Source organism: Eulemur rufifrons, chromosome 25 (genome assembly GCF_041146395.1).
Source record: "Eulemur rufifrons isolate Redbay chromosome 25, OSU_ERuf_1, whole genome shotgun sequence".
NCBI classification, from domain to species: domain Eukaryota; kingdom Metazoa; phylum Chordata; class Mammalia; order Primates; family Lemuridae; genus Eulemur; species Eulemur rufifrons.
Window position 1 is genome coordinate 7,332,866 of NC_091007.1, and position 26,363 is coordinate 7,359,228.

The window sequence follows — 26,363 nt, forward strand, 5'->3', positions numbered from 1 at the left end:
TCAGGAGTATGCAATACTGAAGATTTAAACATCAATTTCAAGCTAACACTCCTTAAAGAACAGAAATTGTGTAATGAAGGTTAACATGGTCTTTAGTGTCTCTAAGTATAACGTTTACGTGTTGAGAGTTTTATTTCTTTAGTACTGAGCTAGGTGCTGTGCACGATGTTATTAATACCCATTTTTTATGGGGTTCCTATTGTGTGGCAGACATCCAGCCCGTTGCTTTATGTACATAACTTCTAATCTTCACAGTAGTCCTCTAAGTTAGAGTGTTATTAGCCCATGTTAGAGTTAGGGAATATTATTCCCAAGGCCTTAGAGCTAATGTGGATCAATTCAAATCTGGGTCTTTTACATTGTAAAATGCATTATTTCTACTCCTCTGTTTGAGCCTCCCCTTGGGGAGTGAGTGATTCCCAGAACTCCTGGAGAGTCTACTTTAAGCTTTCTGAATGTGGCTTATAGAGTTTATAGAGTCATTCTTGATGAGTTTTTCATTCTTTTTGCTTTCTCCACTGGTACTTCACACTTTGAACTTAGAAGGATGCTCTGATAGGGCTGGGACTTGATCTGTTTTATTACTTCTATAACCTCAGTACCTGGAACTCAGCAGTACCTGACACCTGGTAGATGCTCAGTGATTATTTGTTGAATGAATGGATGAATGAAAACCATGGTGATTTGGACTGGCCATTCATACTCTTATGTGATATGTGATAGAAATATCATATGATGCATTTTGAAGTCAGCTAAATACGTGTTTATTTCCCTATTAATCGTCTATATGTAACCCTTTGGAAACCAGGAATGCATTCTTAGGACCATAAAATAGTTCGTGTAGATAATAGGAAAGGTAATGACATAGAAGTGGTTATTACCCCAAAGTGGTATTTTGATACCAAAAGAAGCGAACATAGTACCAACCACATAGTAGGGACTCAATTGCATGTTTGAAAAATCCAGCGCTTTGTTTAAGCTATTTTGTTTTAAGCACACTTTACTGTATCTCATAGGATTTGGTCAGATTTTTCGTTCTTCATTGTTCAGCAGCCGGTCCTGTACTCTAAGGTGTCATGTACTTCATCTTGTCCTCCTGAATAGATTGTAAACCTGTGTAGGGTTAACCGTGTCTCCCACTTCTCTGTGTCCCTCCTAGAGGCTGGCCACACGCTGACCTGCTTGGGGCAGAGCTGTGGGCTTCCATGTGGTGTCACCAGCCTGCTCGTCTCTGCAGGGCTTTTCTCGAGGTGAAAATACTCCAGTGGGGCTTCACTGTAAGGGCAGTGGTTCTGCTAAATGACACTTACTGGAGTAACTATTTAAATTTTATAAGTTATTAATTCTTCTTCTGGATGAGTAAGCGCATGAACTACTTCAAGAGCTTGCTGGGAGCAGGTGGGGAAAGCCACAGCTCTCTGCACACGGGAGAGCAGGTCTGAGGGAGGGCTGAGCTGTGTGACGTTGCAGAAGGGGTGAGGGATGTTTGATTTGGTGGTGGATGATGTGAACGATTAGTGTTCAGTTATTACTTCAAAAATAGGTAGTATACTGTTAGTTAGAACTGACTTTAGCAAGGTGGTCAGCATACTTTAGTAGTGAAGTCTGTTCATCTATAATCTCTAATTTTAAGCTTGTATTCTATGAATTTCTTTTTTTTTATTCTTGTCATTTGGAAACTTCATTGAGCTGAACAGAAACCACTGCACTCTTCCAAATGTGTTCTAACTTGTTATAAACATTGGGGCTCTCATTTTTCCTAACTGCAATGAGATTTTTTTCTTTATGGCTGAAGTTGCAGTTTTGTCATGCTTGACTTCAGAGTGTTAAGTTTGAGTGATATGGTAGGTTTATTGTGCTTGGCTTATGAGAATGGTGGTTTTTCCCCTTTTTTTGTCCCTCCCCACCCAGAAGTTGGAGTCCCCATGCCAGAGCACATACTGTAATTACCATAGTTTTCTCAAGTTCTGAGCCTCCCTTGCCTCATCTGTGAATACCATGGTAGACAGTGATCTTGAAGTCTCCTCGGAGCTCTATATGACTTGTTCTGTGGCACTGACCTGGGGCGAGATGATACCTGGCCTGTCCCCCATTAAGAAACCAGCTGTGACACGGGGAGCCTCTTGATCAGACCTGGCATTATGCCTTGGCCAGAAAGGAAACATATGACAGCCTTTTCCCCGTGTCACACTTGGTGTGTGCCTTTCATAGGGAGAGTGTGAGATGTAATTCCTGCTGTTTGGCTTCTCCAGAGAACAGTCACCTGCCCTTTGCCACTCTGGCCTCGTTGGGAGCAGGAAGAGTAAAGAGGCACAGAGATTGCAGGCAGAGGATGAGGGCCCCTCCGCTCAGGGTCGTTTCTTGTCACGTGTTCCTGCAGCAAGTGGACAGTGCTGAGGGGCGACTCATACTGGGGCTGTGTGTGAGTCTCTTGTGACTTCAGCGCATCTCCCAGGAATACCAGCCTGGGCTGGACTGGTCCAGCCACCTAGAAGGTGTTAAAGGCTCAAATCCATTTTCACAAGTTGTTTTTCAAAATTACGAAAGGTAAAAAAGCAAAGAAAAGTGGGCTCAATGTAGAAAACTGAGAAGAAAACAGCCACGCACACACACACAACATATATATATATATATATTATTCATTAGATTATTTGAAGGTAACAGAATATTGGTGTATATATTTCTGATATGTTTTCTATGCCTACACGTATTTCCCCCCAAAATGGCATATTGCTCTCCTCACCTAATGACCTATGGCATTAACATGTCTGTTTCCATGTCAATAAAACATTCTTCACGTGATTGATTGGTGGTGGCATAGTATTCCACCATCTAGATGTACTGTAATATTATGTGCCGTAACAAACGCCCCATTATTGGAATCCCTCTGTTAGAGTCTGCCACGTCCCCATTCTTAGCAATGTTGAGGGTTTGTAAACACAGCACAGAATCCTAATCTGCAGTTGGTTGGGGATTGTCCTCCAGCACGTTCTTGGACTTGAGAGCAGGATGTCAATCTGTCAGGAATGGCAGGCTTGTGTTATTTCATTCCAAACAGGAAAGAAAGCTTTACACTTTTTGCTTGTGTTGTACAAAGCTCTACTGACGTATTTTAATGCTAAAAGTGGGTCTTCAAGAAAACTGGTCTGGTACATGAGTCTGAGTTGAGTGTTAAAGGAACAAAGTAGGAACTAGTGGCGCTGACGTCAGAGGCCAGGGGGTTGATTTCCTGGTGTTGTCTCACCGGCACGTAGGCCCTGCACACACACTGTGTTTCAGCTGATGTTTTTCTGTGGGGACTGTGTTGAAGTGTTTGGATGTTAACTGCATCCACCCTGGTTAGGATGACGTATTTGCCCTCATTTTGATATGCAAAAGTCCTCAAAAAATTTAGTAGCACATTTGTTATTTAGCTCCCCCCCCTTTTTTTATATAACAAGACCCTACTTAAGCAGGAAACCCCTTCTCAAAGAGTCATTTTCACTGTGCAGTTTCTCACCTAACTTTATCTAGTGCAAATTGAAGCCAGTTTGGAAAATTAAGTGTCTCTTTTGGCCCATCTTTCTCCTTCCATCAAAACCCCTTAATGCCTTTTGCTGTGAAACTACTCTGTAACTTCAGTGGAAGTTATATAATACAAGAAGACCAGATGACTGAAGTAGCTTCTGCTTAAGATTCAACAGGTGTTTCTTGAATCAAGTTCCCAGTGGGAAGTTAGAGTCTAGTTAGGAAGCAGTTGACTGGGAATGGAAGAATTGCCTCACTTCAGAGGTTTACCAAGGGTCCGTCTGTGTGGATAAGGAACTAGGTGTAGCCTCCAGTGTATATCTGAGTCCTTTTATCTTTGACTCGATGAGCTATTAAAGCTAAGGATAGGCCCCATCTGCTTTTATGGGTGTTGATTAGGATTCTATGAGTTTATTGAAATAATCGGACCCCAAAAAGTTTTCATTCTGATGCCGTAAACTGATTTGAAGGCCATTCAGACTTTCCAGGAGTTTTGATCTCTTTCCTCCCCTAACTTAATTTTTCTGTTTCGGTTAAACCATTCTTTTCCCATAGAATCAGTTTTTGTTGTTGTTGTTTTTTAACTGGAAAAACTGTTCTGTGATGGGATTCTAAGTTGTTTATATTAATATTGACAAGTCTCAACCCTTGGAGATTGTCCTAAGGCAGGGATTCAAAACCAAATGCCTGTAGGGGTAGGAAGGTGCGCAAGTGAGTGTCGGGAGAGCCCAGCGTGGGGTGGTGACACGGGAGAGCTAGAGCCCCAGGTCCCATCTGAAGGGACCACAGCTGCTGGGCTCCAGCCGATCGTGACTACTGGGGTGTGAGCCTAGTGTTGCCAGATGATCTGATTTCTCAAGAGAAGCTCAAAATAGGGATTTTTTTTTTTTCTTTGTGGTATGTGTTTGAAATCTCTTGATTTTTATATTTGGCTTAAATTTAAAAAATAAAAGGTATGAATCAAAACACACCGGTGGCCCAGATTAGGCCCACAAATGGCTGATTTGTAGCTTTTGCTCAAAGGGATAAGTTTTGCTTGTTTAGAAAGTAACAATCTTAATTAGGCAGAGTACAAGGATGCTGATGCGGCCTAACCAGGTAAGATGTCCTGTTTTAATCACCTTTACCTGGGAAGTCCCACTTACTCAACTGCAGCGCTTAGATGAGTCTGCTGTGACGTGTAACTTTAATTGCGAGTAGTAACTCTGTCCTTCTATTTTGTGTATCTTGGGTGCAGAGCAGACTTTTTCAAAAGAAAATGGAGGGTTTTTTTAGGCTAATAGGTCTCCAGCCAAGAGTCTAATTTTTATGTTTGACTTTCTTAAACTTCTAAATAATAGCAGTGTTTTCAATCTAACCAAAAGGATCTATTAACACAATAAACTATAGCTTTCTGGAATCCTTGAATGTATTTGCAATTTAAGGTTGAAAAAATGAAAATCTTGATTCTCTCTTTATCAGATGGTTTATTCATGTAATTTCTTTTTTTTTTCTTTAAAGATTTGAACATGGAATTCAATCCTTCAGATCATCCTCGGGCCAGCACAATATTCCTCAGTAAATCTCAGACAGACGGTAGGTTCCTAATTTATGTTTCTTTCAAAAAAAGAAAAAAGGCTCATGTTGGTAATTAGCCTAAGTCTTGATTTTTCCACTAGATTTGGCTTTCCAGATGAAATTAGAATCCCCTTTAGTGAACCCCCAAGTATATGGTTTAATGGTGGTTCCCTTGGATTTTTTTCTTCTTCTGTAGTTAGTAATGTTTATAGAATTTCCTATTTGAAACAGCTGTCCTCATTTTGCCAATCAGCTGTATTCTACATGTATTCTGTAAGAGTTTCTACCCTGAGTCAGAAATTTTCCTTGAAGAATTGATATTTGCATAATTTCTCAAAAGATCAGAAGTATTTGTTAGTTAATATGTAAAAGAAAGCAAAATAGGATCCTCAAATAAAAGCAACATTAACTAGCTCTGTTGTGTTACTGGAGAGCTGAGTTGAACCCGTACACTAGGTCTAAATGTTTTCTTTTTCGCAACACTTTTAGTAACCAGCTTATTCTTACAGATCCTGTGATCTTTGTGGTTCATCTCAGGTGTGTGTGGGATTTCTCCTAGAGGTTTTTCTCTCTTTTCAGCCCCTGGTGTATCTCACTCTCCCTTGCCCCTTGGCTAGAGATAAGATGAAACTTATACAATACAGTGAACACACATTTTCTTAGTTGGATTCCTGTAGGAAAGTATGGCAGGAGAAATTTGTAAATGATGACATAGTGATCAGCATGTTATTTTAAGATGCCGAAGTCCTACAAAATTCTATCCCTGACTCTTTTGGCAACTAGCTAAGCTCTAATTTAGAGAAGATCCTAAATTGCATAGAAAATAACCAGACATGTTTAAGACAGTAAATTCATATATAAGAATTGATAATTCCTCAACAATGATTAACAGTTTTGGCAGGGTATAATGCTGATGTCATATTGGTGATCTGTAACTAAGTGAGCCGCTGACTTGATTTGAAAGACTTCCCTGCTGCATTTCTGAAAAAAATAAATGTTTCCCAAAGTAAGAATAAATCAGCCGCAGACATCAAATTCTTGTGAAGTAAGTTTTAAATGTGTTTGGTTAAAAAAAAACAAAAACAAAAAAAAAAACCACCACATTTTCCCCCAGGTGAAGCTGGAAGCCATTGCGAGGGGTAGGATAATTACTAGGGGAAGAAAGTGCCAGTGAGGATGAGGGTTTGAGGCGTGGGGAACCTGCAGCCTCAAGGCCCCTCCACTGAATCCAAACTTCATGGAACAAATCCCTTCATTGAAAAGATTTGTTCTATAAAATTGGTATTCAGAGGCTGCACTTAGGGATCCCGACGGCCACATGTGGCCCCAAGGCCGCAGGTTCCCCACCCCTTTATGCAGACACTTAGTGCTGTGAAAACAAGTTACAAGTGTGGCTTTCTTTTAGGTTTGGTTCTTGCTTCCTGTGAACTCAGGGTACAGACCAACTTCATTCAGATGTCCTGACAAATTCAGAAATCAGAAAATTGCTCAGTGAGCTCAGGTCCAGAACAGAGGTTCCAGTGGTAACTCCCCCAGGCTGGGGGGCTTGATGCCCTCTCCTCCACAGGCCTGTTCCAATGTGGCCTGTTGGCAGACATAAACTCTTCCTTTTCAACTCCCTTTTTAAAACTCTGAGCACCTTCCATCCCCCTCCAGTTAGCACAGACTGCTAACCCTGTCGGGACTTCTCACAGCATATCACGTTAGCCTGTCCTACGTAGTTTATGTTTTTGGTTGGCTGCCCCGTGACATCTGGGACGGCAGCTGAATTTCATTGATAATGTGACTCAGTCACCATGTAAGAACAGTTAACGCCTTGGAAAGATTTCCTGAAATCGTGACTCTCTGGAATAAAACTACCTGAGCTGAAGGCTTAGATCCATCACTCTCCGTGTGATCGTGGTGCATGTGGTTCATACGATCTTCCTGAATCTCAGTTTTTCAACTGTGAGATGGAGTTAGTACTTCACGAGATTGTCAGGAGGACTGAATGTATAATCTGTCAAAGTGCTGAGCCCAGTACCCAAGACACAGCCTAAGTTCTCAGTCTGTGTGATCTTCACTCTGGAAGGTAGGTTTTCATTTGCTCAGGTGGTTGAGTTTTTTCCCTCATCTGGGTCTCTGCCATCATCTTAGTTTATCTGAGATTTAGAGTCTTGCTTTGTGTGCTGACTGCAGCACCGCAACCAGAACGCTGGGTCTGCCCAGGGGGAGAAGGGTGGTGACCGGCACGAGAGTAGAGGGTGGTGTCTGGGCCCTGCTGCACCCAGGTCCATCTTTTTCTGTCTGTGTTTCCTTGATAAAGATAGACCAATCTTGTACCCCCCCCCCCCCCCCGCCCCGCCTCATTTAAGAGTTGCTTCCAATCACCTTGAAAGCAAACCAGGAAGAGGTCAGGTTTGAAATGATACAAGCATTTCATAGCAGCCTTTGTAATAGTGTACACAGTACTTTGAATCTCACCTAAAAAAAAAAAAAAATCAAATGATAACCTCACCTCCACCTTGTACCAGGATAGACTTCTGATAGATTGGTGATAGATTAAATGTAACAAATATAATCATCTAGAAACAATACAAATGAATACTTGATGTCAGAATGGGGAAGAGGCATGTGAGTTTACAAAAGCAGTGGAGGAAATTGCCTAAAAATGAAAAGTCTGTCGAAGTATATCCTGAAAATGAAATCATCAAATGGGAAAATACTATAATTTGTATGAAATAGGATTAATACCTTTACATATTAAAGAATCACTATAGAACCAATAAAAATGCTTACACACCAGTAGAAAAATGGGCCTATTTTCATTGGCATGTTTATGTGTGAATACATGTATATTTGCACATATTTAAATACAAATACATCCATATGCAAAAGTACACATAACACTTGCTATATCTGCATAAATATGCACAGAGAAGAGACTTGGAGGATACACACCAAAATATTAATAGTGGTTATCTCTAGGTTGTCAGATTATACAGGTGTTGAGCATCTCAAATCCAAAAATCCAAAATTTAAAATGCTCCAAAATCTGTAACTTTGAGCACTCACCTGTATGACATTCAAAGGATTTCAGATTTTTGGACTTGGGAGGCTCAAATAATGCATATATTCCAAAATCTGAAAACACTTCTGGACCCAAGCATTTTGGATAAGGGATAGCCAATCTGTATATATTTAAGAATATATCTCTGTCTTTTCTAAGTTTTAATTCTTATTTATAATTATATTTTCTTCTTTATATTGCTGTGTATTTTCCAGATTTTCAACAAAAAGCATGCAGTTGTTTTACAATTAGAAAAAAATTTTTAAAAGGATCTCACTTAGTTGATGTTTCTGTGCTTCAGAAGAAATCCTTTCGCCCTAGGTGTTCTCTACGGGAAGCAGAAAACATCTAAAGTTTAGTCAGCAGCTGAGGTGGATATTAGTTCTTTGAACAGTTTCCTCCTCATGTTCTTCCTACAGCTGCCTCCTACTCTCTCTCCTGGAATTTTCTCCTGTCCATGACTGGGTCTGTCCTAAACATCTTTGAAATTTTTGTCTTTTCATTTTTGTTTCATCTGCCTTGCTTATTTAGATTTCGATTTGCATATACGGAATGTCCTGTTCCCCTGTGCCCAGACAGAGAAATAAACGCAGGTCCAGGACTCAGAGCAGCCAGAGGTCTGGGAGAAGCTCCTTCCTGCAGCTCAGGAGGTGCACCTTGTAGGGAAGTCACTTCACCAGGATGCCTGGTTCTGGGCTCCAGAGCATGGGTTGACGTTCCTACCACAGTGCACTTTGCACACTGGTCCTTTGTGTTCACGACACACCTTCCTGTCAGGCTGGGAGCCTCTGTGTGCACTCCAAACAGGGTCTCAGCAGTTGTGTTCTGAATTACGTGAATGATTGAATTCACTGAAGTAATGAAAATTGTAGGAGTTATGTGGTAGTCTCAAACCTTATTGTAAGGAACTTAATATTGAACTGTTAATTGTTCAAAACCTGATTTATGTTACCCACAGGACAAGAGAAAGAGAAATAAAACCTTTCTTTTGAACCAGGTTTTTGTGATCTACGTTGGCATTGCTATCTCAGCAGTTTTTCATCTCCAGACAAAACTCTGTCATTCTTTATAGTTGAAGCATGCCATGTGTGTGGCCTGCCCGTCCTTTACATCCAGAGTAATTAATCGTCTAAGTACTTTTTCTTTGTAGAGGAGCTTAGCTCTGTTCATGTCAGGTTCTAATCGTCATTCTGTTTTTAAACAGGACTCATTCCCTGCAGATCTGGGAGAGCCCTGCACACAGGGATGCTGCTTCCAGAGACTGGGTGGTGGAGAGGGAGGGGCCCAACACTGTCCAGGCCTGTCCAGGCTGCCTCCCCAATTTCAAAAGCAGGATGTTGGGTTAGATGGGATCTTAGGACCTCCTTAGTTCTAGCATCCTATGGCTTTGTGGTGGCTGACACTTGGCCATTGAAAGGTATATTTAGAAATGGAAGAGGAGAAACCAAGGTAATTTTCTTAATGCCTATCTGTAAAAGGGGTTTAGCTGAAATTGCATTTAGGTTGTTAACAAATCCTCATTAATAATTAGGTTTTTCCAGAAAGTTGTATTTTTCAGAGTCAATAGTGGGGTGTGGTGGCTCATGCCTGTAATCCTAGCACTCTGGGAGGCCAAAGTGGGGATGACTTGAGGCCAGGAGTTTGAGACCAGCCTCAGCAACATAGTGTGAGACGCCATGTCCACAAAATTCTAAAAATTAGCCAGGTGTGGTGGTGTGTACCTGTAGTCCTAGCTGCTCAGGAGGCTGAGGCAGGAGGATCGCTTGAGCCAGGAGTTCAAGGCTGTAGTGAGCTATGATTGTGCCACTGCACTCCAGCCTGGGCAACAGAGCGAGACCTCTTCTCTAAAAAAAGAAAACAAAGCCAAAAACGGAGTAAAGACATTTTGCTTCTGTGGCTGTAATTCTGTGGTTTTGTGGCAAGTGAGTGTCCCATAGCAACTTAAGTGGAATTTTATTTGTACCTCAGATTGCAAACACTGTTCTTTGCTCTTCATTCCCCATTTTATCTGGAGAAGACTTTTAATGCCAGCAGTAGTGTTTTTGCTGATTTTGGATGGCTTATTTTTAAAGCCTCTAGTACATTTTCTGTCAAAGTCATTATGCATTATCACTATAGCCAATTAAAAATCCTCTTAACAAACTATCATAGACGGGATCAGAGGAGATCGCTATTATTCTCCTCCCAGGAAAGATGAGATTTATGGTCCACATCCATTTATTGCCTGTTTTTCCTACCAAAGCAAAATATGACTATTAGTTCACTTAATTATGTAGGAACTCAGAAAACTCCAGAGATTTTGATTGATATGTTACTAATAACCAAAAATATTGAAGTTTTAAAAATGATTGAAGCCACCCATTAGGAATGAGTTGCCATATTGCATATACCGTTACATAAAACAAAATAGCTACAGCAGTTTGAATTTCAGAGCTGATTAATCAGCCTCAGTGGTTTCAGATTTATTTTAAAGGCAGATATAGATTGAGTAATTTTGTTAGTGTTTTTTGGTGATACACTACTATAAGAGATTCTACTTATTTCATTACTCCCCCCACGGTAATGTCTTAGTCCTGCTCCGACTAACTTAGGGGAAAAGGCATAATTAGTTTTAAGGGCACCAGGGTATCTCAGAAACCTCATGAGTAGGTGGAACTGGGCACTAAAGGCCGTTAGGAACGAAGGCAGCACCTGCCTTCTCCCTGCCACCCCTCCCTGGTGTTTCCCTGCATGGCAGCTGTGTGGGATGCTCAGGCCCACCTCCAGCTTTGGTGATTCAGCAGGGGAATCATGGGACTCTGTTACGGATATTGTTGTTGTTTATATATGAATCCGTGTATACTGTGGACATTTATGGGTCTGGTTGGGTTAGAAATAAATAGTCCTATTATTTGTTAATCATATTAAACTAATGGATGCATGCAAGTTTTATGAGATTTACTAATTTTTTATTCAGTTGATGGAAATCTGTTACCCCTTAATTGATTTCAGCTGCAGTTACTTTGTTAGGGTGCTGTTGTTTAAGTGGATGTATATTTCCTGCTGTTGGCCAAGGTCAGATCTGCATTTGTGCAGGTCCTATATTCTTATATTTGGTAAATGAAAAACTGGGTACGTTGGTTGGTGGAAGGATGGGACCACGACACAGAGGCCCAGTCCTCAGCAACCTGGGAGGGGTTGGCATGCAGGCACGTAACATTTCTGTTGCATCTTTTGTTTTCACAGTGAGAGAAAAACGCAAGAGTCTCTTCATTAACCATGTAAGTGAAGCTGTCTGCCTGTGTTTTTCATAACTGTGCAGTGTAAAGAGCTTAAGTAACTGTGTCTGTGATGGATGAAAATGGTTCAGGTATTTTGTCGCTACTTGGAAGAACATGAAGAGCGTTGCAGTGTGCTTAGTTTGGTCTGCGACCGGACAAGCATCACTGGGTGTTTATCCACTGTCCCAAGTGTTTTTCCAGAAGCCCTAGACTGCTGCTGTTCATGGAACAGTGTGCATGAACAATACCACAGCAAACACCACACAACAGGTCCAAGTGAAAGCCACTTCCTTTTAATTTCTAATTCTTTCTTTCCTCTCCCCTCGCCCCAAGTTACGTTTTCACTTGTACCTTAGTTCCATTTGAATAAGCACATACTTGTTTTCTGTGAGGCTCTCTGCCTCCACACTCTTTCCTCCCCTCAGTTGTGGTTTGTGGGTCCAGTAGAGTCTGCATGTTCTTTTGTTGCTCCAAGAAGGAGGGTAAACTTGGTAACACTTGAATTTTAAAAGGAGTTTTAAAAATTGAGGTCTAGTCAGTTGGCCATTCTGAGCAGTATCTCCGTCCCCTGGTGGCCAGGCATGAGGTCCCTCATTGAGATACTTCATGCCTCTTCCTCAAGCAGCAGGTGCAGCTGGCTGGCTCCAGTCTCCGCCTGTACCCCTCCTTCTCTTTCTAAATACATGCCCCTTTAGGATAGAAAACTATCTCCAAGAGGTATGGAATGATGAATTAGGTAAATTATCAAAATAAGTATGCTGTAAATCCTCATACTGAAAACAAGAATTATGTATTTGGCTGAACAAAGGTCTTTCTCAGGATTTTTAAATTGTCTGCCTATAAATATTTGCTGATCTTGAAATGCTTGGCCCAAAAGCTGTGTATTAAAGAGACTTAAAGCCATAATATTGTATTCCTTGCCCTTTGAAAATCTCCACAAAATGCAGTTGGGAAGAAATTGATAAGCGGAGACCAGGCGCTCAAGGATACCATGTCTGGCCCTTAGGAGACTGGTGATTCCTTTGTAGTCGGTGTCAGTGTATATGTGCATATGCAGTTTTCTAGGGATCAGAGGGTTTGTAGTTTTTATCATATTCTTAAAACAATCCGTGTCTTCTCCCCTGGCCCCTTAAATTTGGAAGCATCTATATGTAAAGCATCTGTGAAATTACAATATATGTCATGAGGAAAATATAATGGAAATTGCCAGGCCTTTTTTTTTTTTTTTGAAAGCAGTGTATACCTGGATATAGAAATTTGAGTGATTGGAACTAATTCTCTAAATCCTTGCTTCCATTTCTTTGCCTTCTGGGTGCGCTTGAACACTTTCCCACTCATTAGCACGTTTGCCAGGGAGCTTGCAAGGGAAAGAGAAGAGCCGAAACTGCAGCCGCCTTTCCTGTTTGCTGCAGCTCTGGGGAAGGTGTACTAAAGAGAGAGGGGCGTGGGAGTTGGATTGTCCATGCCGCTCTGTTCTGATCGAGGCTGAGACAGACGTGTGCTCTCACGGTTCCACCCTGCACATCTGTTTTTACAAGCTTCCCCCTTAACCTCACATTTTGTGTCCTACACAGTCCTGTCCTGGCCCCCACCACACCCTGAGTGCATCGGCGGGACCCAGCACGTGGATTAGGATGGCAGGCCATGCATGCTAGTAATAACCCAGCCCAGCCTTCAAACCTCTGTAAAACCTCGTCTTCTGGCCCAGAGAGTGAAATCACACAGTTGTTGAGATCCACTCAAATGCACCTGTTCCTATGTAAAAGCAATCTCTGTGCCAAGTGTCTTATGATACAGATGACGCTGTAACAAACAGCATGTCCCTCCAAACCGTAAACAGACCTAGCTGAAATGGGCGCGTCAGTCCTGCCTACGCTGGGAAAAGCTGCTGGAGTGTGCCTGGCCAACCAACTGAAATCTAATTTGAGGGAAATTACCTGCAGATTATTTAGGCTAGTAAATCAGCTGTGTTTTTCAGGTTTTGAGACTTAAGTGTATTAAGTTAGAACAGTGGAGGAAGGACAAGGAATAATAATAATTAGTATCATCTGTTAAGTGCTTTAAAGTGTGTGTGCCAAGCTCTGTTCTAATTGGTGTAATGGACTTGCTTATGTAGTTAGCACAGTAGTCATGCTGGGTAGGTACAATTTAACATTCCATTTTACACATGAGGAAACTGAGGCACAAAGAAGGTAGCCAAGTAAACAGTGGAGCCACGGTTGAGAGCCAGATGGTCTGGATCTAGAGCCCCTCTTAGCTTCCATTCTGTGTGCGCCTGAGATGGTGACACCAGTTTCCATGCAGTAGAGGTTGCTTAGCTTGCTTAGCTGAAGTTAGAGTTTAATTTATAGGACAGGCAGTTTAATTTATAGGACTCATTTCTGAATATGGATCTCAGCTATAAAATTTATAGTTTAATTTGTTGAACTCTGGGTGGCAGTTACTCTTTGCCCTTGTTTATAAGACCTTTTGGTTTTTTATTTGCTTTATTGTGAGGGATGTTTCTATAATTTTCCTTCAAGTTTCTGAAGAACCTACTTTGTACCTGTTGCTCAGGTAATCTACAAAGAGGCTATTATTTAAGATAAATGAAAGCAGTGGATGTAGGTAAGCCATCTAAGAGAAGTGGGTGGGGGTGGTCCAGTCCAACCTACTCCTAGGATGATGCTAACTCCAGGGGAACTCTCCTGGCTCCCAGCGAGCAGCACATATTAGCAAGTGAAAAGAGTAAACTTTGATCCAGGGAAAAGGGCAGTAGAGAGTGAAACCCCAGGCTGGAAAAAGAGATGGGCCTTTAACTGGCTCAGACAGCCAAGAGGGACTTAAAGGATTAAGTGAAAGGAGGCTGCTTGTCAAAGAATTATTACAGGTTTTAAAACCAAACCACTTGAGAATAAACCACTCTGGGAGTTTTGACAGCAAGTTAAATCAGGGTGAATTATAAAGATTAATATTCTAATCAGCACCTATGTTTAAGATGTAATTAGAATTAACAGTTATAGGAAAATTTAGTACATATGAAAGAAAGATACACAGGTATTTTTAAAAGGCTTGTATAAAGGGCTTTATTTAAAGTTTGTACTTTATTTAAAATTTGCTGAAGTTTTGGTTTTGCTTTTTTTTTTTTTTAAAGTTTAGCTATTTTAATGAACCTTTTAATTAAAATGTGAAAAATCTCTGATTATAGATTTAGATTGCAGGTGACTGGACTCCAGAATCACTCTTGAAACTTAGGGAGAACTCATGCCTTTTACCTTAGCCCAATTTTTCTATGACATCCTCCTGCCACCTGGTGACAGCATACCTAAAGTGAATTGATCAAAAAAAAAAAAAATGTTAAAAAAGAATGAATCGGGAGTTGAATGGCCAGCTTCCCTTACCTCTGCTTAGTCTTAGATGCACTTTGATATGAGAAGGCTGAACTGGGGATACTATGTAGTGTCATTCTCATGCAAAAAGTCAAAGGATTTGTCCCAACATTGAGACAGGCGATGGTTCTGGAAACTTTATGAGAAAGTAAAGCAACTGGAGAGTGTTATTTACCAGCTAAGCAAGAGTCACACTGTTAGCCAGACTTGGTGCCAAAAGAACTTTGTTCAAGCCCTATTCCTACCACCTCCTAATTAGGTGATCTTGGAAAAGTCTTGGATGTCTCAATTTTCTTAACTCGTAGGAGTGGGTCATAATTCCAGGGCTGCTTGACTCAAATGAGGTAATGAAGGGAAGGTGATTTGCAGTCTAATTATAGCACTGCATGGTATAAATATGTTCATATTATTGATATTATTGCTCATTGGAGTTTAAATAAATTCTATTTACTTTTCCAAGTTCCGTATCAAAACTGATGCAAGTCTTTCTAGTATTTTGAGTATGTTACAGTTTTTTCATAATTGTTAAGACCAAGATTCTCTGGGAGGAGTATATTCTGTTCAATTCCTTTTGGTAATACTGACTTTTAAATAATTTTTGCTCCTCTTAAATAGTTGAATTTCAAATTGATTTCTGCCTTTTAACTTTGAGTGAGATCAAAATAGGATTCCTTGTAAAATGGCATCTCCATTTTATATTATAATCTCCATCTGTAAGCTATAAAAGTCAAGGAATGAAGTGAGCTAGATCCAGGCACTGAAATTTAAATAATTTCAAACCTTGCTTTTGCCTCTGGGAGATTTGCTCCTAAGAGAACGAAAATTTATTGAGCAGCTGCTATGTTAGCATCAGTAACATATACTTGGAGTATGTGGGGAAAAAAGACTTAGATTTTATCTCAGTGAAATTTTTAAAAAATCCAGTAAGATTAAAGAAATTTACCTTTTATTTTGAAGTAATTTCAAACATATAGACCAGTAGCGCAATGATATAATTGTCACTAAAGGAACCTTAGATTCTCTGGTTCTCAGACCGCTTATTCTACTTGAGCAAGGATGTAGAAATGGAATAGATGTTTTGTTATTTTCTCTCTTCTTATTTCTTCCTCTTCCTCCCCCCTCCCCTGACCCCTCTCCTTCCTCCTTTTCTTTTTGCAGAATGTCTAGAAATGATAATGGTACACACACAAACACGGGCACAGCCAAGAAGTCTGTGTAGGATGGCAGTCCTTGAGCATATTGGTCATGTCCGTGGGAGCCTTTCTCTTTTCTTACCCTGTCCTCTTTCCTTCTCCACCCACCCTTCCTTCCGTCGCTCTCCGTCTTGTTACGAGGCACAAAGGAAGCAGCACTTTGTACAGTGTGATGGTCTGTACAAGTACAGGGCGGCTGACAGGTGCCATTGCTTCCCTGGTGCCTTCGTAGAAGGTCATTTTGAAAGTGTCCTTGTTAAGGCACACAAGAGAAGGGGTCATTGAGCTGATGCTGTGGTTTATCATGCAAACTCCCTGGGAGTTGCTGTGTTTGAAGCCCCAGTCTCTTGTGTATGGTGTTAGGATCTCATCCCTGAAAGAGCCGGCACGAGTTCTTGACCGCTGCCCGGTTTGCACAAGGCTCAGACCCTTGTGAGAACATTGCTTCATTTCTCTGACCTCCATTGACTTATCTGTAAAATGGGGACTCTGCCTGCTTTGCAGGGTGTGTTTGTGAGCTGTCAGTGAATACACATAGAGTAACCCAGAACACTGCAGGCTCACGTCTGACGGGCAGTAAATAAAAGTGGTGGTTCTTGTCATCTCTGAATTATGTCTAAGTGTGTAGGGTACATGGAGAAAGGAAGGGAGCAGTGAACCTGGAGGGATGGAGAGATGACGGATGTCTCCTCACCCCAGTGGAGAACCTCTGAATCATGTAGGCGGGAAGCCAACATGATCTGATTGGCTTTGTAGAAAGAAGACGGTAGCATCAGAGGAAGAATGTTTTGGAGAGGAATGAGCCTGGAGGCAGGGTGATTACTGCAATAATGCTGATGGGAATTCATGGCCGCCATCCACATAGCACATAGGCTGGAGGGACGCAGAGGAAAGGATGATGTTCAAATGTACTTGGACACAGATAGAATCAGGAGCACTGGTGCAGGGAGACCAAAGGAAGGGAAAACAGAAGATTCAAGAATGTTTTGCTTTTAAGCCATTGCAATTGACTGGAGGAACAGATAGATTAGTCTGGCATTTGAAGTACTCATGAGGAACAGTCAGGTAGAGAGGTTGACCATGTAGTGGTGAGCTCAAAAGAGAAGTTGGGGCCAGAGAGGAGAGAGTTGGGCCTCATCAGAGAGCAGAAGGAAGTTGAATTAGTAGGTGTGGATGAGATTCCCGTGGGAAAGAGCATAAAGAAAGAAGAGAAGACCATCACATCTAAGGAAGTTCAGGGAAGCAGAGTCCACGAAAGGCACTGAGACTGAGTGGCCAAAAAGATAGGGGGACGCTAGGAGAGAACCCCAGAGAGAAGAGTTTCAAGTCAAATATGGAATTACTGTGAGGACTGAAAAGTACTCATTGGTGTAGCAGACTGTGAGTTCTTTGTGAATGGGGAGGGAGTGGCGTGGGAGGGGATTCAGAAAGGAAGTTTGCAGTGGAGGGGACTGATCAGCCCTGGTCTGGAGACGGCTGAGCCTTCCACTCGAGGTGGGGGGGGAGGTATGACAGACTTGATTCGTGTGCCAGGGAGGAAGAAGCAAGAAGACGCGTGGACACTGCCTGATGGCCTCTGGTTTCTCTGTGACGTGCACTTCCCATGGGGAGTGCAGGGCCAGGCGATGGGGGGAGGTCTGTCTTTCTGACAGACAGCAGTATTGGAGTTGACTAAGGGAATCATCTCATTGCTTGGGACACACGGTAACTCTTTAATAGTCTTCTTAAATATATAGTCCAACAGTGTGTGTGTGTTAGTGACCTTGATGTCAATCACAGATGGTTTTGCACGGTAGACGCTGTGTGCATAGGGGTCTAGATGATCTCGTTTCCACTATTCCCACCCGGGTGCATCACGGCTCTCCTCTCCCTGACTTCATGGTTTGTGTTTTCTTAGGGAAACCGTTCGTTCGTTCTTTGCAAGTCCCATCACATTTTAATCTGGAAGGAATTTGTGTCGGAGGAAATAACCGAAACCCCACAAGAAATAGAAGCGATATGTTACTGTCCTTTTCCTTCATTGTTAGGATTATTAAAGTTATCCCATATCTCTAAAAAGTCATTAAAACTGGAAAAATTCAATTAATCGCTGGATTTTTGTTTTAAACAGTATTTGTTGAGATTTTTGTTCGTAGTAGGTTCTGTATCTCTAAGGAAAATTTCATAAGAATTTTTAGTTTGCCACCCACATTAATAGCCATTATTACAGTCTGAGTTTTTGTGACTTAAATGTGATTGCTACGAGAGCTTAAAAAGAGGAAGAGAGTTGTTTTTAATGCCTTTGGATTGTTTTAATGGGAATGCTGTGATTGATAGATGTGAGAATCCCGGGTTAAAGTGGACATTTGGGCTGTAACTTGGACTTTCCACGTTTTCTGTGTGCCTGTTCCTCACACAGGCGCGCAACAGTGTGAACTTCAGGAGGGAAGCCCGAGAACAAGCCGTAGCTTTTGAATTTCCTGATTTTGGTTATTTCCTTCTGACCTCTATGCTATTTATGTAAAACCAGCGCTCAGGGAGGGTTAGGATGCTTCAGGAGTGCAGTGCCCTCTGGCTGTGATTTAAGAAATTGCATACCCAAAAGTATCATTTATTGTGTAGTTTTGAGATGAGACTCTGTTTATAACAGTAGTCATATATTTCTTGGGCTGATGAAGATTTTTATAATTTTGTTACAGAGGAAACTTATTAAATGGGAAGTAAGTTTTAAAGTATTGGACAGGGTATTTGGACTCTAATCCTAAGGGATTAGGTTTTTTGTTGCTAAAAATGACACTTAGCATAGCATCAGGCAAGTGGAAACTTGTTTATGTGGTTTGATTTTTTTCCCTAATTTGCGTTTGATCAAGAATTATCCATATTGATGTCCACTAATCATATTGCCCAAATAGTGGCCAAAAATCTACTTAGTGTTCAACTAGTTGTCATCAGTGTATCATTTAAATTGTTTCTTTTTTTTGCCAGTGCCTTTCAGAAGTAGTTCTTTTTTCTAAAGTTCTTCAGAGAGCTCAAAATTTGTACAACTGTATACAATTGTACAATTGTGACAGTCATAAGACCACACAAGCACACTACCTAGTGGGCATCCGTTGGTTGTGATTTCAAAAGTATCAGATAATCTTCGCCTTTCAGACGTATTTTGTCCCTAACAAAGGAATGCTTTTTCTTTTCTTTATAACTTCACCTGCTGAAATTCAAGCAGATAAGCCAGGAGATTCTAAATTAACGTTGTCTGCATTTTCTGTGGCCTCCGAATCAGCTGTACCCCGGGAGTAAAGCAAATGAGCACAGTGGACACTTGTCTTGCTCTTAACAGCGCGAAACAAGGGCGCACCTTAATCACGGGCTTTTGTTAGTATATCCATGTTTCACGGGCGCTGGGCAGGTGACTTTTATGGATTCTGAAACACATCCTTTGACGCCTGATCACAAGAATTTGCTGTTCCCTGACGTGGGAGGTTTGGGACTGGGAGTGGTGTGGTGACGGTATGTGGAAGGATGAGGAATTTCATTTTCTGGATGGTGTTTTTGCGCTGTTCTTGTTCTTGTTGGTGGTGTTGACCCTTCTTGCTAAGACGTCTTTCCTCTGTGGTCTGACTTCAAGGTAAGGGGGTGATGTTTCTTGAAAGAATTTGGAGCCCTGTCTAATTACCTTTGGTTTTTTTTTTTTTTTTTTTTGACATCGTTTTCTAGCATCCTCCAGGACAAACAGCAAGGAAATACAGCTCCTGCTCCACTATTTTCCTAGATGATAGCACAGTCAGTCAGCCAAACCTCAAGTATACAATTAAATGGTGGGTATATAGATTTTTTTTTTTTTGACTTAACTGAATGTTTTGTCTGTTCCTTAACCTGTGGGGTCTCGGAGTGATAAGACTGGAGGGTAGTGGTGGGGGGCCACTGACAATTCAAGAAATCTTTTATAAAAGTGATCTTTGGTAGTTAAAATATCGGGTATTCAAAATATTTATTGTTCCCTGACAGACTGGGCCATCCTAGCCTGGAGGGAAGCCTGGCCATGTGAGGGGGAGGTGCCTAGGGACCCTGTACCTTGGAAGACAAAGAGGCACAGGCTTTGTCGTGCAAATTGACAGCAAGGTTGGCCATCTACACCCCTGCTTTTCAGGGGCCTGATAATGCCACTGTCACCAGCATGTGCAGTCAGCTCCTAAGGGCTGCTTCCCATCCTAGGTCCCCTGGCAGGGGCTCCTGCATGTGACATGTGGCAAGTAGAAACTAAGCAGTACAGCTACGGTGACAAGTGCTACAGAGACAGGGGAACCCGAAAAGAGACATTTATCCTGTGCTGCTTCACCCAGGGCGAGGGGAACATTTTCTTTTCTCAATCAGAGATACTAATCACTACACTAAACCCAGTATATGAAACATTTAATTTAAATCCGACATTAGATTAGAAAAGCAGTCATCACCACATGACTATTAAATGACTAAAACAGTAATTACTCCCCCTTTCCCAGAGACAACATGGTAGAACAAAGGGCACAACAGCATTCTGTAAGTCAGACATCCTGACAATCTGCTGTCTGTACCTGAAATTTTTGATTCTTAAAATAGAATCAATTATAACATCTACCGTTTTCTCTTACAGAGCTATTAACATGAACACACTTGGCAAACCTTATTATTATTTTTTTTTAATTCTGAAGCCCTTTCACCGCAGTTACAATTCCTTCATCAGCTTAGATGCTTTTCAAGATGTTAGGAGAAAAATGATGAATTACCACTTATTTGCTCGCAAGTACTTTGAACTGAGCTGAAGTCATTTGAATAAAGCAATATGGAAAGAGAGAGGTTGGGAAGAATGTACGTTTTGTGATAAGGTGACATTAGCTACTGTCATGTGAAGTCACAGGGAAACATCTGAGCTCTCTGGAATCCAAGGGGGCATGCCCACGGCTGCCAGCCGATGGGGCCGAGTGGGCGGAAATGTTTGGGCTGGGTTGTCTGTCTCCACGCTGGTGCCCTGGATGGCAGTTCCTGCGCTCTGAGCGAGCGAGAACACAGTCCGAGACAGCCAATCAGCTGTGTTCTTGGAAGCTTACAAAATAATTTTTGACCTTCTCAATAAATGTTAATGTGAAACAAAAATAGTGCAAGAATCTAGACATTTTTTAAAAGAGGAAAATTTTAAAAGTTGGCTCGTCAAACCCTGCGAACTGAGTAGGGGATTAAAGAAACTCAAACTGAACAAAGGTAAACTTTTTTACCTATCCAGGCGGAGAATACTTTGTTAAAACATTTAAGGTCTTGGCGAGTGTGCGGTGAAACAGACACTGGTGGGGAAGTAAGCTGGTATAATCTTTCTGCAAAACTGTTTGGCAATATGTATTGGGAGCCTTGCTGTTATTAATGACTTTAGATTAAATAATTACAATTACAGGATGTTTTCTTATGGAAATAAATATTTGTTCAACCTGTGACTATATTATCTGTGAAGATGTTCATTATGGTGTCATTTATAATTGCAAAATACTGGAAAACTTAAGTGTGCAATTGTAGGGAAATGGTTAAGTAAATTACTCAACAACCATATGATGAAATATATTCAGCCATTTAAAGTCATGTTTTTGAATATTTTAATGATCAGAAAAAAATGGTAACATAGTAGGGATAAAGTAGGATGCAAACCTCTTTGTTTACACACATAATTTATAGGTAGAAATAGATAGTTGTATATCTCAAGCTAATAAGCATCTTTGGGGAGAGGGATTATTTTTCTTTATACTTTCTATATTTTCCAAAATTTCTACAGTGATACATGTTTTTATAGCCAGAAAAACATTATTTTAAAAAAGAAAAAAATTCAGGGGAAGAGAATGTAATTGTTCATTAAGTACAGATCTTTTAAAATGTAAAACAAAGAATTTAAGGTAGTGCTATAAATAAAAGTTACAGTACCACTTCAGCATGTGAATGAATAACTTAAGCAGATTACCAAGAAGTTATTGATTTAAGAGAAAAAATAGCAAACTGTTGTGGGTGATGGTCACATTTTTTTTGGCGGTTACAAAGAAACCACTGATCTTCTAAACTAGTAGGTAATGAGTTGAAGATTTCTAAAGGTGTTTAATTTATACCACTTGTTTTTTATATCATGCCTGTATTTTGCAAGTGAGGAAAGCTTAAAATTTTTGAATAGAAAGAGCAGTTTGTCTCCAAATATCCCTTGAAGTTCTGTTGTTCCTAGAAAAGATTTAATCATTCCTGGGAGTGAATACCAGATTGATTTACTTTGAAGAGTACATTTGCTTGATCAGCATTCTGAATGACATAGGGCTGTTCAGGTGGATTATTAGGCTTTTAATTATTTCTAAATATTTATGTTCAAACTGATGTCAAATAATGTATGAGATCTTGGATATGCTTACGAAACATTGAACTTCTGCATTTTATTTTACAGTGTAGCTCTTGCAATATATTATCACATCAAAAACAGGTATGTGGATGATTAATTTTATACTAAAAAAATCACACATTATCTTCTGTTTTTCCTATTTTTCTCCTAGTATGTTTTAGTTGCTTCAACCTTTGAATTTTATATTCTTAACTTATCATTTTCATAGAATTTCTAAAGGTAGTATAATTTACCAAAACTTCTCAGGTAAGTGCTGAACTGCTTCTGAATCAAAGGAAACGGAATGGGTGTTTGTGGCTGAAACCAGCAAAACAGAACAGAGCTCCTTAATGATGTTCAGCTTCCTCCTCATTCTTTATTTTCTGTATAACTTGTTTAAACATTCTATCTTTTATAAAGTATTATTTAAAAAGTTTGCTGTGTGCAATTTAACATGAAAAAAATGTTTATAGTTTGAATTCAGTAGACGGAATATTGGGTCTGTAGGGAGGCGGAGGCATGACTGTCGCACACCTTCGTGATGAATCAGGCGGGCAGACCTTTGGAGCTGGTGATAGATGCTCGGTGGGGGTGGTGCTGCTCACCTGGGTTCAGTGGGAGTAAGGAAGCAATCTCCTTCCCAGAGGATTCTCCAGAATCCTTTTCCCAGCGTCATTTTAGCTCAAGTTCTTAATCCTCATTTATATTTTTAGCCTCTGTTCTCATTTTTAAAATTACTTCTGGTGAATGTTTCTCTAGAGTGCCGGATGGCTTTTCAGGGGCTCTCATTTCCCAGGAAAACTGAACAGGGCTCAACTGCCTGAGGAAATAGGGTGCCGGGCCCAGCCTCTATGTCCCATGCAGCATCGTGAGTGCCTCACAGGGGCTGTAAGCGAGGTGGGGACCAGCTGATTCTTCATAGCCGGGGTCACGATCAAAGCAAATGTAAAGTGTAAAGAGCTGTCCTTCGCTCCCACTGTGCCATCAGGGCAAACCTTTCTTTCACTTGGGTTTATCTGTGCATCTGCTGTGTTCGTGCAGACAAGTGTAAGTGAGCACAGGTGGGATACCCAGCACTTTAAAAGCAATTTCTGTTGTGCAAATGTAGGAATGAAAATTGAGCTGTTTTGTTAAGCTCTTTCTTTCTCTTTTGTTTGTATGCAGACAATAAATTTATAAAGCAGAAATTGTAGTGTTTGCCATGATGAGTGTGTGACAGGGACAGGTCTGTAGCCTTCGGATGTTCTGAAGCCTAACCATGGCAATTATATGTGGTTACCCAAAAGCAGTGGTTTCCAAATTTGGTTTTTAAAGAAAAAATTTTGGGTAAAACTCATTTTACATAAAACAGATGAAAGTAGAGCTGTCACTGGTGCAGATGGTTTCAGCAGCCGGCGCCACTGTATTTGCAATGAAGGTCACCACGTTAAGTGGTTCTATGCACGGACCAGCCTGGTAACAGCTAGCCAGTCTTCTGTTGCCTCTTGTTTTTCGGTATAAAATTGTGAAACTCTTAATGAAATAGTCAAGTTGCATGTTGTAAACATTTCCACCTGATCTCTGGGACATGGTGAATGTCAATTCTTACCTCAGACTTCTTTCCTGTGAGCCACGCACGATATGGTGGTGATGGTTTAAGTCGATCTGTCAACCTTTGCTCAGAAATAAGATGTTAAAAAAAATTTAAGTCATTTGCTTAGATTTGGTTCATGTGAAAACTCGGAGAATGGAATCAAGATTTTTTTTTACTTAATTCAACTAAATGTGGTTTATCACCTTCATTTCCGTGGACTACTCAAACAAAAATGATTAAATATTGTACCCAAGAAGGACAGATCATCATTTGTGAATAACCAACAACAGCATCTCTTACATTTAGCACCGACTTGTGTTTCTTGAAATATAATTGAATCAAAATGTATTTTTGTTTTACTGAAGCGACACTCATTCTTACAGAAAGTAAACTCCATTTTCTATTATTTTCCCCACCAGGGACCCAGATGGAAGGATGCTCTTAGATATTTTTGATGAAAACCTTCACCCTCTTTCGGTAATTCTCCTTCTTGTGTTTTATGGGATAGTTTACTTATTTCTCTTTGGCTCCTGTCAGGTAACTAGTCATCTGAACCTGTTTCCTTTCCTAGAAATCCGAAGTGCCACCAGATTATGACAAACACAACCCAGAGCAGAAGCAGATTTACCGGTTTGTTCGGACGTTGTTCAGTGCTGCTCAGCTGACGGCTGAATGTGCCATTGTCACCCTGGTAAGTGCCTGCAGGAGGGCCACCCCCACTCTCGCCCCACCCCGGGTGGCCCTGGGCCTGCTCCCGTAGTTCACTGCAGTGGGGTGTGAGCAGGGATCCTCTCCAGGTGACCCTGTAGAAACTATGCTGTGGCTTTGCTGTTGTCTTTCTTCTGGAAGAATAGAATATGGATATCCCCAAATATGTTCCACTGTCCCCACCTAAGGTCATTTGTGAAATCACGTTCAAAACTAATAAATGCTGAGATGCTAAATGCAGGTAAGTAAAACAGGCTGAGGGGGGAGTAAGAAAGGCCAGGGTCATCCCCTGTTCCCGTCCAGGCTTCCAGTTGTTGATTCCCTACAAAGATTTTAATAACATTAATAAGATATGATGAATACTTACATCCTGTAAGAATACCTGTCTAGGAAGGAGTGTGTCTATTGCTAGTTTCTGTTTTGTGATCTTTGGGTAAATGCGTCTGTAAGATATTGAGAGACTACATGGAGGTAATCTGCATTTTAAGACTCAAGAGAAAAAAATGAAAATCTATTCTTAGATTTCTTAAAACTTTATGGACGATCTAGGTCAAATCTCATCTGGGAAATAGATTTAACAATGGAACCCATTGTCATCTTTTACATTGTGTGTAACTCAGATAAGAAATTAAGCTTTGCCTGTGCATGAGCTATCCTGGTGATCAGAACACCATTCCCTGTCGTTTCTGAGAAGAGATGATTGTCTAATAAAAATTTTATGGGCGACCTAAGGACTCTTTGTATTTCTGCCACTCTCATTCATTCTGGGGGTGGTTGGGACCCTCCTGAAGTGGACGTTCCCAGGTGCCTTGGAAGCAGCCTTTCTAGAGACAGCAGCCTCAGACCTGCCGTGCCCACTGTTTTCTGCACATGGTGCTGTTCTGTTCTTTCTCTCCTGCATAATGTTTTTAGGTAGGTGATTGGGATCATTCCTGGGCTACAAAGGCCTACTCTCATAGGGCAGAGAGGGTTGTTCTAACAGCAGACTCTTAGTAAGTGTGTGTTCATGTGTGTGTGGGTGCATGTGCATTCAGTAACGTTTGAAATTTACTTCGTGGCCAGCCCTTGCCATGTAGAAATGTGGGACTGGGGTCTTCCGGTTCAAAGAGAAGCTGGAAACCCAGACTTACTTTTGAAAGCTCCTAGTTGTTTAATGTTAGCTCAGATTTTTGAAAAGAATCTCTGAGCCAAATAAAACCTGTCTGTGTGCTACATCTGGCCTGTGGACTGCGGGGCCTGCCTTAGGCAGTAGGCAGCCATCCACGTTTTTAGACAGGTGCATCAGTTTCTTAGGGCAGCTGTAACAAAGTACCACAAAATGGCTTAAAAACAAAAAACTTATTGTCCCACAGTTCTGGAGGCCAGAAGCCCCAAATAATGGTGCTGGCAGAGTTGGTTCCCTCTGAGGGCTGCAAGGGAAGGATCTGCTCAGACCTCTCTACTTGGCTTGTGGACGCGCATCTTCATGCTCACGTGGGTGTTTGCCCCAAATTCCTGTCTCTCTCCAAGTTTCCCCTTTATATAAAGGCCCCAGTCATCCTGGATTAGGGCCCACCCTAATGACCTCATTTTAACTTGATTACCTCTGTAAAGACCCTGTCTCCAAATAAAGTCACATTCTGAGCTCCTGGGGTTAGGACTCCAACATACGAATTTCTAGAGGACACGATACAACCCTATCAACAGGATATTGACAGAATCACACGTGGATTTTATGAGGATCTCTCTAGAGAGACCAGTAAAGAGGTTTAGGTTGAAGATTATATTAATTTAGTAACTTATATTCATAATAC

General features: G+C 41.1%; 1 protein-coding gene across 3 annotated transcripts in view; it reads left to right on the forward strand.

Annotated features, from left to right (window-relative positions):
* Positions 1-26,363, forward strand: part of CCNY (cyclin Y) — a 113,371-nt gene that overhangs the window by 72,711 nt on the left and 14,297 nt on the right. For 2 of the 3 annotated variants that reach the window (XM_069459006.1, XM_069459008.1), the window contains exons 2-7: positions 5,008-5,082; positions 11,339-11,373; positions 19,628-19,728; positions 22,356-22,391; positions 24,282-24,339; positions 24,434-24,553. In XM_069459006.1, coding sequence (XP_069315107.1) covers positions 5,008-5,082; positions 11,339-11,373; positions 19,628-19,728; positions 22,356-22,391; positions 24,282-24,339; positions 24,434-24,553 — 425 coding nt within the window. The remainder of the gene's footprint in view (positions 1-5,007; positions 5,083-11,338; positions 11,374-19,627; positions 19,729-22,355; positions 22,392-24,281; positions 24,340-24,433; positions 24,554-26,363) is intronic. The other variant, XM_069459007.1, reaches the window with a different exon arrangement.